Genomic DNA, 18328 nt, shown 5'->3' with positions numbered 1-18328 from the left:
AAGTAGAGTATATGAGATAATAGATTATTAAGTAATTTTGAATATTTATTTTCTAGAAATACATATTTATAGAACCTGAAGCCTTTTTAGAGGTTCTCAGTAGATACTCTTTTGAGCTTCCACATGGAAAAAACGGCAATAAGTAACAATTTTTAGTATCAAAGGAGGTCAATAGCCAATGTAATGTTATATCTATATATATGAATTAAAGCTTACATTGGTTCTCCAAATTCGACAAAACTTGTAGGTTTAATCTAGGCTAAAAATTTCGACTCGGGCTGACTTGAACGACAATATTATTTTTTTCTGGAAGTTTGTGGCTTACCAAAATAATTATCATTTTGACTATAATATTGCCCATATCCGTTGACAAATGAGTTTCTGGAAAAACCTGTCGCACTACGAAAATATTAATATTATCATTAAAAGAAGCAATAAATATTACTAAAATAATACATAAAATTTATTAGGAGGATTGTTTACTATTTTTCTTTTATGTAAGATATTATAGCAAATATAGTTTTTTATTAGCATAATATAATAATTATGATGACATGGTAATTCTAGTCATTGTATATAACGTATAAATGACTTGAACAATAAAATATTTTATTTTGTGCTGTATAATTAACATTTTATTTTTAGTTTTATTAAGATTTAGACACTTATATTATTGTGTTACTATTTTATGAAAATTTTGATACTAATATTTGTTTTAACATTGGAATAATATTACGGCGCATATTACTGGGTTGATGATTGCTCTCTCGTTTTAACAACTATTTTCGACACCAGATACAAATTCACTATTAGTCATTAATCTGAGTATATTACTCAAAAATGCTCACAATATGAAAAAAAGCAATATGTATATGTAACAAATGAAAATTGACAAGTTATGTTTAGAAGCGTTTGTTACACAGAATAAAATAACATGCACATGTGTAGTAAGTAAAATTATTAAACGTACGTAATAATGTATTTGTACATTAATACATTAATTGATATAGATATTTGTGATATGATAATATGTAAATAGTATGTTATACGTTTTTGGTAGGTTTTTCCTTTTTAGAAAATATTCTTGTAATGAATAGACATGTTATTTTTATAACTTTAATGGTAAATAATGAAATAAATTTTAGGTGGAACTGCGTGGCAACAAAATAATTTAGCACTTAAAAAAAACGAATACAAAGCTTATTCAGTATTAATATAAGCAAAGAGAAAAGTATAAACCACAAAAAATGACAAGTACCGAAACGTACGAAAAGTAGAAAATGCATGCAAATTTTATACGACATTATTTTCTTTTTTAATGTACGACTTCTCTTCTCAGGTGTTTATTCTCTTCTAATAACGTTAACCAATCTAACAAACGTATTCTACGAGCTTTCCATAATTGACAAAGTTCGATCATTTCCGATCGCACACCAGCGCTGCTAATTTGTACAAAATTACATGTTTACCTATTGGCTAATACGGATACGAATTAGATAACTTACTTTCTAACAAAAACAAATTATCTTTGTATTATAATCTATGACAGGCCTCGGAATTATTTCATCTTTTCAGCTGATTCTCGTGATATACGCCTCCTTTCCTCTCTTCACCGCGCGCGCGACAGCCGCTAGGACCAGCGCCGCCGAGCGTTAGGAGCGGCGCTATCCGATTAATGTTAAAAAAATTTATTAAAAATATTTTTTTCCTCAATAGCAATAGTACCTCATGGGTGACGTGGAAATCTATTGAAATATTTTCACATAATAAATTTAAAAATAAAAAAAATATTTTTAATAAATTTTTTTAACTTTTAATGATCAAGGGAGAAGAACCAAACATTTATCGGATAGCGCCGCTCCTAACGCTCGGCGGCGTTGGCCCTAGCGGCTGCCGCGCGCGCGGTGAAGAGAGGAAAGGAGGCGTATACCACGAGAATTGGCTGAAAAGATGAAATAATTCCAAGGCCCGATCTATGATGTGACAATTCATTTATTTCGAATAACTCAATCAACACTTTTTTTAGATTACATAGGCCCACATTCATTAATAGAATTGTTAAACATGTAGTTTTCTTTACAGTGCGCTAAAATATTTGTACATACTATCTATACATATGCATCATAGATTTTTTTAGTTGTTATTTTTAACTTACTTTTAACATTTTTAATGCAATAATATATGTAACAATCTTATTTAACTATTTGCCGCTAACTATATTCCTATGAAGTTATAATGTGTGACTATATTATAATCTTTCTCGTATATGTATACACGGTGCGGTCCAAAAGTTTTAGGACTGAATTTTTCACGACAGTATTACTAGCGTTACACACCGGGACGCAGCAGAACTATGCACTAGAAACCTTTATTAACAATTATGCTAAGTGGCGCTAGTGTGAATTCAATTGTCATTTAACGAAGACACTTTGTGTAATTGATGTTTAATGATCCCGGTCACATTAATAATGGATACGAAGGAAGAACAACAAATCGCAATAAAGTTTTGTTCTAAAACCGGACTAAGGCAATTAAACCACCTTACTTCCACCTTACTTTCATCTTTCATTTTAATAGATGGAACTCGACTTTTGATTCTATACTACAACTAGTAACACTTTTGAAAAATAATTCCGAAAAAATTAATCAATGTCTCGATTATTGCAATTTGCAAAGACTAACAGAAAACGAAATTAAATTTATAGAAGAATATTGTCAGGTACGTCTATAGATAGATTGTATTATGTATACATTTAGTGAATTTCTTTCATTTTTTTTTGTTTTTGGATTAGACAATGAAACCTTTGGCACAAGCCTTAGATATATTACAAAGTGAGTCAAGGATGTATATGGGATACTTATTACCAGTCTTAAAAACTTTACAAGAAAAATTAGAAAAACTCAACAAAAATGGATTTACTAATTGCCAGTCACTAATTACAGCTATTTAACAAGGTTTAAAAAAAAGGTAATTTGTTAATTTAATTAACACGCATGTATTTATTATTTTTTAATACAAAACAATATTTATTCATTGATTCTGAACATATAATTTTAGATTTTTTACATTATTTAAAAAAAAGAGCTAATCATCGCAAGTTGTTTGCACCCAAAATTCAAGTTGAACTGGATAAATGGAGAAGAAAGGAAACTTGCTAAAAATTATTTAGAAGACTTATTAGGAATCCGTTCTAATGAAAGTTCCCCAAATCTTGATGAAAACCTTGACGATGACTTTTTTGCTTTTAACCAGCAAACAAAAGAAGTCGAGTCTGCACAAGAAGAATTGCATCGATTCTTAAAATCAAATAATTGCAATATCAGTATGTTAAATGATTATACCGCAATTAAAAAACTCTTTATTAAATACAACACGGCACTTTCGAGTAGTGCATTTGTTGAACGAATGTTCAGCGTCGGTGGTTCTGTAATAACGCCACAAAGAGGACATCTTCACAATGACATAATAGAATATCAAATTTTTTTAAAAATTAATAAACATTTTTATTAAAATTTTGGATATATATATTAAAAAATTATTTTATTATATATGTTGTTGTAATGTAACACATTGTACACATTGTACACTGTACGGTAATCACGTTCCTAAAATAAATTATTGATTTGGATTATTAATTTGTATTCGCGTTCTCGCGACAGACTGCCCGTCGAGCGCCCCCTCTCTAGTTACTCTTCGTTACCATTTTGTGTTGCGTTTCTTTTTCCTGCCGCTTTAGGATGCGCCCACTTTCATTTTATTATTACTCACTCGTTTTCTGAAAATTACGCATATTGTAAGGCGGCCACGTGTCCTTGAAGAACAAAATAAAATATTCTAAAGTAGAGAAGAAATCATCATTATTTCTCGTCCACACCGTTACACGAAGCAATCTACCGTGAACACGTGTGGTAATTCCAGTCGCACATGAGCGAAGAAATAACATACACATTGTGACACATTATTATAAAATAATAAATTTATCAGTGTATTTAAGGATGTGATTTAATTCTTTTACCTCCACAAAATTGTCATGGAATTTGTCATATTAAGTGTAGATTCGATTTGTTAAATAAATAGACGGATAAACGTATATATATTAATTTTGAAATTCAACAAAAATAAACAAATTCTCATTTAAAGAATGCACTGCCACCCAGTAATAAATTATCTTTGAGGATGATTATCATATAAGCATAAAAATGAGACTTTAAGAAGAACTGAAACATAAGTCTACGATTTTTTGGAAAGTTATGACTATTTGTGTGAAATTTGTTAATTTTTAAACTGAAAAATCTAATTCTATAATTTTTATTCTAAGTGTATGATAATTTATTTTAAATTATTAATTAATTTAATATTTTAAATGTATTTTAATTTTAAGTTTAAAACAATTGTGATTTATTACATATAAAATAATATAACACAAAATTAAGTACCTATGTAGTATATAATAAGTTAATAAATCTTGAAATGTAAGATTCTTATATTTAAAATAGTAGTGCACATTTATTGCAAAAATGTAACTGAAAAGTAACAACTCGTTACTTTTTAGAGTCAGTAACTTGCTTAGAACATATATACTGGAAGGGGCATAGCTGACTTGCCGTTGTCCTCAACATCTATCTATCCTTGTCTGTACATTTTATTGCAATACGCATGCGTCGATTATGTTGATGTGTGTGATGACAAACTAGACAAGCTTATCTATGACAAGCCTTCTAATATAATCAAGTCTAAAGAAATAATCATAAAAAGGATACAAAACTAATACTATTTAAACATCAATAAAATTTTTAAATATTTTTTTATTATTTATTATAATAATTTTTATTGTACTAGTTACTATATATACAAAATATAATTAAAATAAGATAACAAACTTTAGAAGAGCGAGAATATTACATAATAATAAATATTACTTTTTTATTTTTCATTAATAATATATATTTTATATCAGTAACAGTGGGTTTGACGGACATATGTTGATGTCAAATTTTTTTTCATGTTTGGTCTTGCTCCTCAAAGTTTGTTATCTTATTTTAGTTTATCCTGTACATCCTGTATATAATTATTGTTCATTACAGTATTTGTTTTTGGTTATGTGCATCATTATTTTTATTTTATTTCGCAAGACTATTATTACATATTACTACATATTATTATATATAATTTATAATATATTGCAATTATATTATAATATAACTTAAAGAATAAATTGTTATAATCAAATTTTCAAATGCCTTCCACCTATTTTAAATTTTTCTACTTTCAACTTAAGCGGTTATTCATTCGCGCAAGCGCATTAACCGATTTCGTACAGACAAGGATAGATAGATGTAGGGGACACTTTTGTTATGTATATTTAGATAGGCTATGTCCCTTCCAGTATATATGTTCTAAGGTAACTTGTAACTGTAACTAGTTCTTTTTCAGTGAAAAAAACTGTAACTTTAACTAGATACTTTTACAAAATAACTTTCCCAACCCTGAAATCATTAATGCATGTCCAAAGAATATCCTATAAAGAATATTCTATAAACCTGCCCAGAATATGTTAAAATCAGCAGTAAAAATATATAACATAACTGTTCACATCAGAGCTCGGAATTAGTTGCACATCTCAGGCCGATTCCCGAGACGACGCCTTCTGTTCCCCCACTATCGCCCAGCCGCTAGCGACCAACCCAGCAAGAAATGACCTATCCCAGTAAACCATTTGATATCCTACCCAGTAAGCAAGAAATCATTGATATAACGTTATTTTAACGATATTTAGTAATATGTAACATTGTTAAATATGTAGGTTTTAACGTTCTAATCGACGTCATTATAAACAAACTTTGACACTGATTTTAAAGTTTTAATAACGTTGAAATGGGAGTGTCTTAATATTACGAATAATGTGTTGTGCAAATATTTATTATAAATTTAATATAATGTTTTTCATATAACATTAAATAAATGATTAGATTTAAACTTACTTTTAACCTTATTTTATCATTATATCAACATTGACACAATATTAATATTTTATTATTTATTTTATATTCTTAGTAAATACAAAGTAACATAACATCAATGTTATAATTTTCCACTCAATAAAGTGCAGCAAGGTATGTTATATTGCAGTTAAATGTTAAACAATTCAACAATGTAACTGCGATGTTATATATACCTTGGTGTACATTATTGAGTGAGAAATTATAACATTGATGTTATGTTACTGTGTGTTTACTAGAAATATTAAATAAATAATAAAATATTAATATGGCGCCAATGTTGATATAATGATAAAATAATTATTTAATTTTTATTATAATCAATAAATTATAAATTATTTTAAAAAGTTACTAAAATGTTTCAATATATATTTTTTATATGTAAGGATGCAGAAAAAATCTTGGTACATTACCCGATGAGAATTATTTTATGGTCATCTTGCTAGGAAAACGAAACAAATTATTGTCAGGCAGTATATACAGGGTGTCTGGCAATAATCGCTCCACCGGTCATATACAGGTAGAGGAGGTCAAATCGAGTAGAAAAGTCCTTTACCATTTTTTAATTTTCATAATAAGTACTGAGTAATTAACGAAAAAAGATCGGCGAATCCGCGCGAGTAAAGCGCGCGCGGTGAGAAGGACGTCCCACTGCTACGCGATCACTAGGACACAAGGATCTAGCGTTACGCGCCGCTCGTATGTTGCCATTGTCATTTGTAGAGCGGTCCTCCCAACGCTTCATCGCGCGCCTAGTGATCGCATAGCAGTGGGATGTCCTTCTCGCTGCGCGCGCTTTACTTGCACGGATTCACCAATCTTTTTTCGTTAATTACTTAGTACATATTACAAAAATCAAAAAATGGTAAAGGACTTTTCTACTCGATTTGACCTCCTCTACCTGTATATGACCGGTGGGGCGAGTATTGCCAGACACCCTGTATACAGGGTGTCCCGCGAGACTTGTCCTACCGGGAACAGGGAGGTAGATGGGATCGAAATAAATATAAAAGTTCTTTACCGTTTTACGATATTCGCAATAATAAACAAGATATTAATTTTAACATTTGGACTAATGAGAGCGCGTCGAGAAAAACGCTCCAGCCGCTCGAGGTCTAGCCCGGCTTAGTCTATCATACATTGGCTGCGGGCAGCGCGTTGGAGAGGCAAGAGGGGAAACGCGTCGTGGCTCGGCGCCCGGCTTACGTCTCGCCGTCTCGCCCGTCTAGGCTGGGCTAGACCTCGAGCGGCTGGAGCGCTTCTCTCGACGCGCTCTCATTAGTCCAAATGTAAAAATTAATATCTCGTTTATTAATGCGAATATCGTAAAACGGTAAAGGACTTTTATATTTATTTCAATCCCATCTACCTCCCTGTTCCCGGTGGAACAAGTCTCGCGGGAGACCGTGTATATACAGGGTGTCCGATAATTGCTGAATCACCTCTCAGGTGTAGGTAGAGCGGTTTAAACCAAATAAAAAAGTTCTTTATTATTTTGCGATTTTCGCAATAATTAATAAGGAATTAATTCAATAATATCGGCCAATTCGCGCGAGTTTAAAAGCGCGGCAAGAAGAGACCCGTGGTGATACAGCCCACTGTTATTTGGTTACTAGGCGTACGATAAATGGTTGGGAGGAGCGCTCTATAAATGACAACGGCACATACGAGCGGTGTGTAACGCTAGATCCTTGCGTCCTAGCGACCACGTAACAACGGGCTGTCTCTTCTCGCCGCGCGTTTCGACTCGCGCAAATTGGCCGATCTTCTTTAATTAATTTCTCATTAATTATTGCGAAAATCGCAAAACGATAGAGGACTTTTCTACTCGGTTTAACCCGCTCTATCTGCACCCGAAAGGTGATTAAGCAATTATCGGACAACCTGTATAAATATTATTATATCTATTTTTTAAAATGTTTTATATAAAGGCAATATATATACAGATGTATTTTGTACACAATCCTTATATAAATAGTAAATAGCTTTAATTGCAATATTTAATAATTAAATAAATTTTTTTTTTTGGAATACAAGAAACTAGTTTTAGGGAAACTAAATAAAGTTTTATATAAACTCAATAGCATTAAAAATAGAATGGACATGCTAGAAGACAAAATGCAATGTTCTAATTATTCTAGCCAAGAAGAAATTCTTATACAACTGCTTATAACAACATTTGAAAAGTTAACATTTTTTAAAGAACAATTAAAAAAAGTTAATTTTAAAGACAAAGCTGTATTTTAAAAATATTTTTTTATTTTATTGAATACTTTTAACGTGTTCAAAATTAAAATAATAACATATTATATTTAATATTTATTTAATCTAATGGTTTATTGATAGTTCAGAGAGAGAGAGAGAGAGAGAGAGAGAGAGAGAGAGAGAGAGAGAGAGAGAGAGAGAGAGAGAGAGAGAGAGAGAGAGGGAGAGAGAGAGAGAGAGAGAGAGAGAGAGAGAGGGGGGGGGGAGAGAGAGAGAGAGAGAGAGAGAGAGAGAGAGAGAGAGAGAGAGAGAGAGAGAGAGAGAGAGAAAGAGAGAGAGAGAGAGTGAGTGAATCAATATAAACATAAAACAATATTTTTTAATAATATTCACAATCTTTTCTATTTTTTGTCAGATTAATACGTTTAAACTTGTGGGTGGAAATACGGCGCACATAATGATACGCAACATCTTAAAAAAAGCCATGACAAATAATTTTACACAACATTTTAGCTAGGCTGGAAAAAAAGCTAAGAGAAGCTTTCAACATTTTGGTCTTTCAAGAATAATTATACGTCAATTTCACACACAAACAAACACACACACACACACACACACACACACAATATAGAATGTCTGACAACATCAATACATACGCTTATGTGAAATAAAACTCATTACACTAAATGAAAAAGTTCTTTACCATTTTGTAAACTATGTGAAATTTTTAGATAATAAAAGAAGATAGATTAATCAAATGCATGTGATAATGTGGTGGGACAACTTTTGTAGGCATGTTTTCATTAAATGGCTTCGACTTATCGATTGTTTCTTAGCTACGACAACTGATAGAGATATGTGATTCAGCTTTACACGTCGCTACCGTTCGTATATTTCACCTTTTGTTCACCAGCTGATATTCACTGTTGCAAACAGACAGCCGATAAGTTGAAGTTTTTCAATGAGACTATACCTATACAGCTTATTCCATTATTTTACGCGCACTTATTCGCCAATTTTTTTCAATTAATATTTCAAAATTTTATGTGATTTTGCAAAATGGTACATTTTTATTCAGTTTGATAAATTTTACATGCACACGAGGGGACGTACGGATACTGTTGAACCCTGTGTGTGTATGAATTATATATTGTAATGTTTATAATAACTTTTTATGTTATAGAAACTGTTCGTAGGACACACAAGCATGTAAGTGATGCCGAAATTGCAGAAACCATTTCCAAGTGGCTTACCCAAACTCCTGTTAGGATTGAGAGAACAAAGTATGTACTTATAGAACTATGTACTTATAGGAGGATTTATTTTATGTATAATTTTATGTACATTACCGCTCATTAATTTCAATACACCTCAGATTTGTTGATTTCTCTGTAAAGAATGAACGTGATACGTATATTTTGCACAGAAATGAGTCCACCTGCTATTAAAAACACTTTCAGCACTCACATGCATCGTATTTAAACATTATTTATATAAAAAATTTTGAAAACTGTAGTTTTCGAAGAAACGAAATTAACAGCCGGATAATGTCAGATCCCTGGAAATAAACAAAATACGTGCGCAAGGTTACGAGGTTCTCGTAGTGATCAGATACACGCCCAATGCTGTTTTGAAACCCATTTATCAACACATACACAGTGAAAGAGCTCCGGTGTTCGCCTTGTACTGTGATACTGTGAAAACTTGTGAAAATGTGTAAAGTGGTCTTGTAAATGGCTCCCAAGAAGGAGTTATCAATCGAAAAGCGATCTGCCATAGTCGCTTTGAGAAATGCAGGACATAGTTTGCGTGAAATTGCTCGCCTAGAGAAGGTTTCTCTTGGTGGTGTGCAGTGTACCCTCAAGAGATTTGGATGGTGTATTGAAATTAATGAGCGGTAGTGTATATTTGTATGCTGTATGTATATTTTTATGTAATTATATGAATTTTAACTTTTATTTTACTTTTACAGACATTTAACAAAAGAAAATAATAATCAAGATTTTATTAGTATATAAAAATAAATTATTAGTGGCAACAAAAGGTGGAATATATGAATGGCAGCAACGCGTAAAGTTTAACTGCATATCTGTATTTGATTGATTACTAAGAAATAATTGATCGAAGCCAGGGAAAATATGCCTACGAAGATTGTCCATATTACATGCACTAATTAATCTATCTTCTCAAAATTTCACTTAATAGCGTACAAAATAAGACTAGATATAAGACTTTATTAATGAAAAATAATAATATAACAAACAAGATTATTTACTTTAAAAAAAATGCAATATTAAAAAAATTTTTATTTTTTTTTTAATATAAAAGAAAATATACTTTTATTTCAATGTTAACATGTTATGCAATGTTATGTGTATTTTATTTATGTTAACATAAATACAAATAAAAACATTTAATTAAAATGTATTGTCATAGCAATTTTACATTTATATATTAAAAAATATAAAGACAATATTTTTATATGCAACATTATTTTCCAGGGAGAACAACAGGACATGTAATAGACATCTATAAACGTCTATTAAATGTCTATTAGACGTTTCTTCGACCTAATGTTCTCCCTGGGGAATAATGTTGCATATAAAAATATTGTCTCTATGGTGTTCTCCATGGGTCTAAGATTGCAATAACAATGCATTATTGCAAATTCATTACATTGCAATATTACTGTAATATTTCGTTGCAATCTTCCTAAAGGCGGACATTTTAACATTGCTGCAATCCCACAGCAATGATGCAACAACATTTTGCAGTGAATTTGCAACATTGCGATGAAAGATTGATGCAATGTGTATGCAATCTTTGTGTGCTGTATGGGCCTTAATTGATCAATTGTAATTTTTAGTCTAAATCAAGGTGAAATCTGCATTGCCATTTCGAAGACTACTTCGATGTAGCCATAAAAATGAAATGCTACAACCATATGAATAATTCATGGATAAAATTGCATCCACGTAGTCCACGTAAATTTAGAGATTTGACATGAATGTGATATAACTGCTTTATCGGGACATATATAATACGCCCGTCCTGAACAGTTAACCACAAATGTCACCTTGTGGAATATAAAAAGAATTAAAAATTAAAATTTCACAAAATTAGAAATTTAAATTTAAACGTCATAAAATAAGCTATGCAACACGTATCTATTTTTTGAATTCTTTATGATCTGCTAAAATAATTACAAAAAATTGTCTAAAAGTGCTCTTTTCTGAGTTCTTTAACAGTAAATCAAAAAGAGATCACTATGAACTTTTATTTCTAACACAAAATAGTTCTTCATAATCAGCTCATTTTGCTGCATGATGACCCAGACAGCATGATGACCTCATATAATACTCCTAAAGAGTTCCAAAAATTTTTCTGAGTTGATAAATTTAGATCAGAAGGTGGTTAGAACGTGCTTATAATGTACTCGGATGCGTCGACTTCTGAGCTCATTTTGATTTCATCATAAAGAGTTTTTTATGCATATAACCTAGTAAACGAAAAATTATTGAAAGTTCAGAAATAGAATTGAAAATTACTGAAGAATTTATTTACGATGATGCTGAATTTTATTTAATTTTTCTCAATAATTTCTCGTTTACTGGGAACAAATATACCTCAAAAAATTACATGTAACAAATTGCGTCAGAAATCGTTGTACCAGGAACAATTTCACACACTGCGTGTTTTTTATGCACTGCGAACTGCGAGACTTGGAAAGTACTTTGTGGGTAAATATAAATAACAAAGAGAATAATCGACGAAGAATATATGGATGACCAACAAGAATCCAGCCGAGTCAGGTTGGGTGATGCGTGTTTTTTGTTTTCACGCATCATATTATATGATGTCAAAATGAGCTGATTATGAAGAACTATTTTGTGTTAGAAATAAAAGTTCATAGTGATCTCTTTTTGATTTACTGTTAAAGAACTCAGAAAAGAGCACTTTTAGACAATTTTTTGTAATTATTTTAGCAGATCATAAAGAATTCAAAAAAGAGAATACTTTTTGAACTCTTTCTGGAGATCCTGCTGTCTCGGCGGCTATTTATAACATGAATATAAATTTGTAATAAGACAAATATAAAAAAGATAACATATACTCGCCAAATAACACAAACACATTCTATAAACATTTTATACAATGCATGTGTTATTTGGCATTCTAAACGTCATCTATGTACATCTTCAGTACCCAGTGAGCATTATTAAGAGGAAGAGCTCTTTAAGAGGACTTTTTGAAGACCTCATTAACATCTCTTAAAAATGATATCAATAAGTTATCTTTTTATAAGACGTCTTTCAAAAAAGCCCTTTATGATGTCCACTTATAGATGTCTCTAGTAAGTGAGCTCTTGAACCGATAACAACCGGTAGTTCGATACGGTCGTCAAGGATAATAAACAATAATAAACGCTCGCGTTGTGCGCGCCAAGTGACATAGCCCAAGTAAAACGTAAAATAACCTAAACTTGGAGGAATTGTTATTTAGGAACACCTAATAAAACCAATCAACAAAAGATTGAAAAAAATATCACAAGAAAAGAAGAATCTCATAATGAATTATGTTGTAGTAAGTGTATAAAAATAAATTTTTAATAATTTATATTTCAATAAATATGATTTAACTATAGTTATATATAAGGTAAAGTAATAATTATTGGTTTCTCGAATATCTTCTATATCATGTAACTTCTGTTAAACAAATTTTTCTCCTACTCTAATACTTCCGAAAATATCCAAGGTGGCAATAGTTATTGCCTCTTCCTATATATTAATTAATTATATACATATGTACACACACACACACACACACATATTGTTTTTCTTAAATAGGAGCTTGTCAAAATGACATTAAAAAAATTACACGATTATTGGTTACAATCTAATAATTATTGTTAGATATACATCCACATTCTTCACAAGAGAACACAATAAATTTGAATTTACCGATTGGAACGCCTGAGGTACTAGAAGAATTTAATAAATTGATAACACAAGACTCCGTATCTTTATCACAATATGTAAATACTCTTTGTCAATTAAATTAAAAAAATAAAAATACATCTATAAAAGTTAAATTATATAAACTTTGTTACAGAAAAGGATAATTAGAACTATAGGAGGAAAAGATGCGGAACAACATGTAAGAAACGCATTAAAACTTACTCTAACTGATTATCTAGCTTACAAACTCTCATGGACCGGACAAAAAAATACTATACAAACGAGAGACATGAAATTTGATGACGTCATTATCGGTATTTTTGTTTTCTTATAGTTTTATTTATTACTTTTAACTAATTATTATATAATTATTATTTTTGATAAAAATTATTAAAAATTGGAAAAAAATTAATTCAAAGTAAAAGTAAAATTAATTTATTAAATTATTTTATTAATTAGTTAAATTATTTTAAATTTTAAAATATATAAAGAGATACACAACGATACAGAAATAAGTAATTGTCATATAAATGATATTAAACATAGTTTAACCAATCTGCACCGTTTTTTAGGTGGACATTACGTATGAGCTATGCACTTAGTAGTAGTTTGCCGTTAGTGTTAAATTATTTGGTAATAATTTTTCTTTTAAAATTATATTTACATTAATTATTTAAATTTATAATTATGAAAAAAGTTAATAGAAAGTTTTGTTTCTATATTATATTTTCAAAATATATTCTTATTCAAGATCATTAATCACTTTTGAGTTGAATTAATTAATAAAATATATATTTGTCTCAATATTTATATGATATAAATAGTAATATAAAATATAAAAAGTATGATAAAGATAAAATTTGTCTTAAATAGACATAGGGGTATTCAATTGGTTGCGCCCCAATTCAAGTTAATAGAATAAAAATATTGATAAAAGTTCAATATAAAAATTGTCTAAATGGGTAGAATCTTATTGTGTTTATTGAAGTAGTTATTAGAGGTATAATATATAAAATTATAATTGATATAAGTAAGGCTAGTACGCCTCCTAACTTTCTTGGAATTGAACGTAAAATTGCGTAAGCAAATAGGAAATATCATTCTGGTTGAATATGAATTACCTACTACTACTATCCACTACTACTATCCACTACACACCAATTGTGTCACTTTTTGGATACTTTGTGTACTGTAATCTAATAATATGTAAAAAAGAAATAGTTAATAATATATTTTTGTTGTAATTTTTTCATAATATTTTAATCATTATTATTATTATAGAGATTATTATTTCCAATTAAATTTTTTTCATCTATTTACTACATATTTTTAACGTTCAAGAATTAGTTAATTAATTTATTTATTTTTACGTTTCTTAATTAATAATTTCTGAGTATAATATACTGAAATATATATTCTGAATATATTTTTTATATAATATATTCTGAATATCTTTTTAGAAAATAGTAAATATATAATAAAAATAAAAATTTATAATTTTAATAATTTTATAATAATTTATAATTTTAACTTTTTATTGTATAAAATTTATTAACAGAATTTTTTCAGAAGTAAACATCAGTATTAGTGGAAAGAGTATTTCTTCCCATTCCATCCAAACTGTAATTAAAAACTGGCTACAGCATGCTGAAGATAGGATAAATCAAAATACAAAACGACATGAAAAAAAGAAATGAAATGTTTGAGAAAAAATTATAGATTTTTTTGTTTTATTTAGTTTTGATAAATTATAAAAAAGTGGTATTGAAATATTCTATATATGCATTTTATTGTCATGATAATTTTATTTTTCACATGTGCAATATAGTAATTACTTAAATAAATAATTACGAAAAGTATTATATATATAAAAATAAAATTTTAATATTACTTTTATAACTTTTTTATATTTTTATTATTTTTATATGTAAGGATCATATATTATATGTTTTTATTTTTGTATGTAAAACACATAAGGAAAAATTATTTTTTGTATTACTCAAATGTACCATACAACATAATTTCTGAAATGTTTCTATATGGATTCTACATTTATAATAAAAAAGTTATATAATGTATTGTATGTAACATTGTGTTCCTTTTCATATAATAAAATACATAAAAATAGTGCTATTAATAACAATTCTTAATGTTAACATTTTCTTGATATTTAGAAGAAGTCAGATTTTAATATTCTTTTAGATGTCATTTATGTGATCTCTTTTTTTCCTCTAAAAGTGACGCATTAGAGGGCTTATTGATATCATTATGTTATCTTCAAGATGGTGTTGTTGGATGTCTAACTCTCAAATCTGAGTACTTGAAGAGCTCTTTTTGATAACATAATGCTCACTGGGTACATTTGAATATTCAGTGAACATTTATGTAAATCGATGGAATAGCAGGAGGATCTCAAGCCAAAGAAAATTGTAGTTCTTGAAATCTTTTATTGTAACCAATGTATTTCATAAGTAGCAAACGTTTCGGCTAATTATTCAGCCATCTTCAGTGCTACCTTAACAAATCTAAATAATTATATATGTTAGAAATTTGTTTCCCGTAATTGAGGTCAAGTTAATAAAAAATTTGTTTATTTATATACCTAACAAAATAAATAATTAAAATTCTTAGTCGCATACCTGTTAATCAGAAGTCTGCAGAATCAATTTCACATTATTAAACTCCTTCGAAAGTGAATTCACATATGTGATTGAGAGAAATTCTTATATATGTAGGTGTTATTCAAATGTCACCATGTTCTCTACTGTGAGTTAATGATAATTCTTAATTTATGTAAATGTTTATGTAAACCAGCGCTCGGAATTAGAGTGGGTGTTTACGATAATTCAAGTTCGAGTTAGTTTCACTAGGACCGAAAAATGAGATAGACATAACCATCTAGAATCTTTATGATTTATGACAACTCGACGCTGTCTTGTATTGCTTGAGTTAAATTAATTGAATTTGTTGAGTTTATAGAGCAAATTTTATTGTAATAAAAAAATGTCAACTGCAAATCAGTCTATGAAAGAAACAAATAATGTTGGTATGTATGTGTGTGTGTGTGTGTGTTGGTATACCTCTTTAATAGATATAATTATATATATATGTATATAATTATATTTATTAAACTCAACAAATTCAATGAATTTAACTCAAGCAATACAAGACAGCGTCGAGTTGTCATGAATCATAAAGGTTCTAGATGGTTATGTATATCTCATTGTCGGTCCTAGTGAAACTAACTCGAACTTGAATTATCGTAAACACCCAGTAGCACAGTTCAGGCCGATGCCTGAGCGTTGCATCCTGTTCCCACACTACCGCCTGGCGGCCGAGCCGCCGATAGCTCTGGCTCAGGAGCGTTTTATATAAAAAATAGGCTGGGTTGTTGAGGCATCTCTCAGGAAATCGTAACATTTTCTTCGCTACATAAATAATGTTTATTTCATTAACAATTAAATATACAGGGTGTTTTATAATGTCTGTGCCAACGCTCATGTGCAAATAGAGTGCGGTAAACTGAATAGAAAAGTCCTTTACCGTTTTGCAATTTTCGCAATAGTAATTGAGATATTAATTAAAAGGGATTGACGAATAATCGCGCGTTGCGCGTAGCTAGATCGTGGGCTGTACACTCTAAACGTGACAACAACGAGGATCGCATGGCAACAAAAAATAACACGTAGCGAGAGCAGGAATGATATGCGTTGTTATTTTTCGTTGTCATGCGATTCTCATTGCTGTGACGCCTAGAGCGTACAGCCTACGATCTAGCCGCGATCAATTCAGTTTACCGCACTCTATCCGTACACGAGCATTGGCACGGACATTAAAAAACACCCTGTATATACAGGGTACTGGGTACTGGGAGGTAGATGGGATTGAAATAAATATAAAAGTCCTTTACCGTTTTACGATATTCGCAATAATAAACGAGATATTAATTTTTACATTTGGACTAATGAGAGCGCGTTGAGAGAAGCGCTCCAGCCGCTCGAGATATAGTCCGGCTCGGCGCGGTGCGGCGAGACGTGAGCCGAGCGCCGAGCCACGGTGCGTTCCCCCTCTTGCCTTTCCAACGCGCCGCCCGCAGCCAATGTATGATAGACTAGGCCGGGCTAGACCTCGAGCCAGTGTTGCGATATGGGACCGGTTGTATGCGCATGTGCGGCAGTACGGCGTCAGTACAATGTCTCATACAAGTTAAACAAGGCACCGTTACCCCGTCACATTAAAAATATTTCAAAATTTTTTGAAATTGATTGAAATTTTTTATTTCTTGGTTTTTAGCTGCTGGCTCCGTAGATTCCATGTTTATAAATAAATAAATCTTACCTTATTTGTAGTCACCTAACCTTCTCATGTCAAAACGTCCCGCCATACGGTCAACACACAACATATAACGGCACTGGATTTCCATCACCGCACATGCGCAGAGCCGCACATGCGCATACAACCGGTCCTATATCGCAACACTGCCTCGAGCGGCTCGAGCGCTTCTCTCGACGCGCTCTCATTAGTCCAATTGTAAAAATTAATATCTCGTTTATTATTGCGAATATCGTAAAACGGTAAAGGACTTTTATATTTATTTCAATCCCATCTACCTCCCAGTTCCCGGTGGTACAACTTACGCGGGACACCCTGTATATATTATGTTTTAATGAAAATAAACATTACTGGGATAGGTCATTTCTTGCTGGCTCGGCCGCCAGCGGCCGGGCGGTAATGGTGGAACAGAGGTATCGACACGGGAATTGGCCCGAAATGTGCAATTAATTTTGAGCGCTGATATAAACAGTTATGTCATATTATGTCATATTATGTCATAAACAGTTATGTCATTTTTACTGCTGATTTTAACATATTCTGGGCAGGTTTATAATAGAATATTCTTTACAAAGAAGGATATTTTTCACACATGCATTAATGATTTCTTCGAAAATATTCTCATAAAAGTATATTTGATGCAATATAGAATATTTATACAATATTGTGTGTTATCTGGGCTTAATGATCTAATTAAAGTATTTAGATTTTAACATAATGTTTATGCTAGTGCAGTGATATAACCTATAAAAACGATAAGAGCGGTGAAAATAAGTTAATCATATTTATTTTTTTTTATGTGTTTATAATGGAGCTGTAATGATAGTATAGTC

At 30.6% G+C, this 18328-nt stretch overlaps 1 protein-coding gene, 1 long non-coding RNA gene and 1 pseudogene across 2 annotated transcripts; all 3 read left to right on the top strand.

The window, feature by feature from the left end:
• The first annotated feature begins 2609 nt into the window (after positions 1–2609).
• Positions 2610–3511, top strand: LOC136998888 (uncharacterized; annotated as a pseudogene).
• Positions 3512–9584: 6073 nt separating this feature from the next.
• On the top strand, positions 9585–10628 carry LOC136998891 (uncharacterized). The gene is made up of 2 exons (XR_010889408.1): positions 9585–10102; positions 10178–10628. It is a non-coding gene; the product is annotated as an uncharacterized lncRNA (long non-coding RNA).
• A 1361-nt stretch (positions 10629–11989) lies between these two features.
• Positions 11990–14955, top strand: LOC136998687 (uncharacterized). Its single transcript, XM_067351770.1, is given in 4 exon segments — positions 11990–12017; positions 13053–13240; positions 13318–13477; positions 14733–14955. Coding segments are annotated over 4 exon segments (504 nt in total). The 3' UTR covers positions 14861–14955.
• Positions 14956–18328: the final 3373 nt, after the last annotated feature.

This window comes from Linepithema humile, chromosome 3 (assembly GCF_040581485.1).
Source record: "Linepithema humile isolate Giens D197 chromosome 3, Lhum_UNIL_v1.0, whole genome shotgun sequence".
In the NCBI taxonomy this organism is placed as follows: Eukaryota; Metazoa; Arthropoda; class Insecta; order Hymenoptera; family Formicidae; genus Linepithema; species Linepithema humile.
This window is presented reverse-complemented; position numbering and strand designations above follow the sequence as displayed.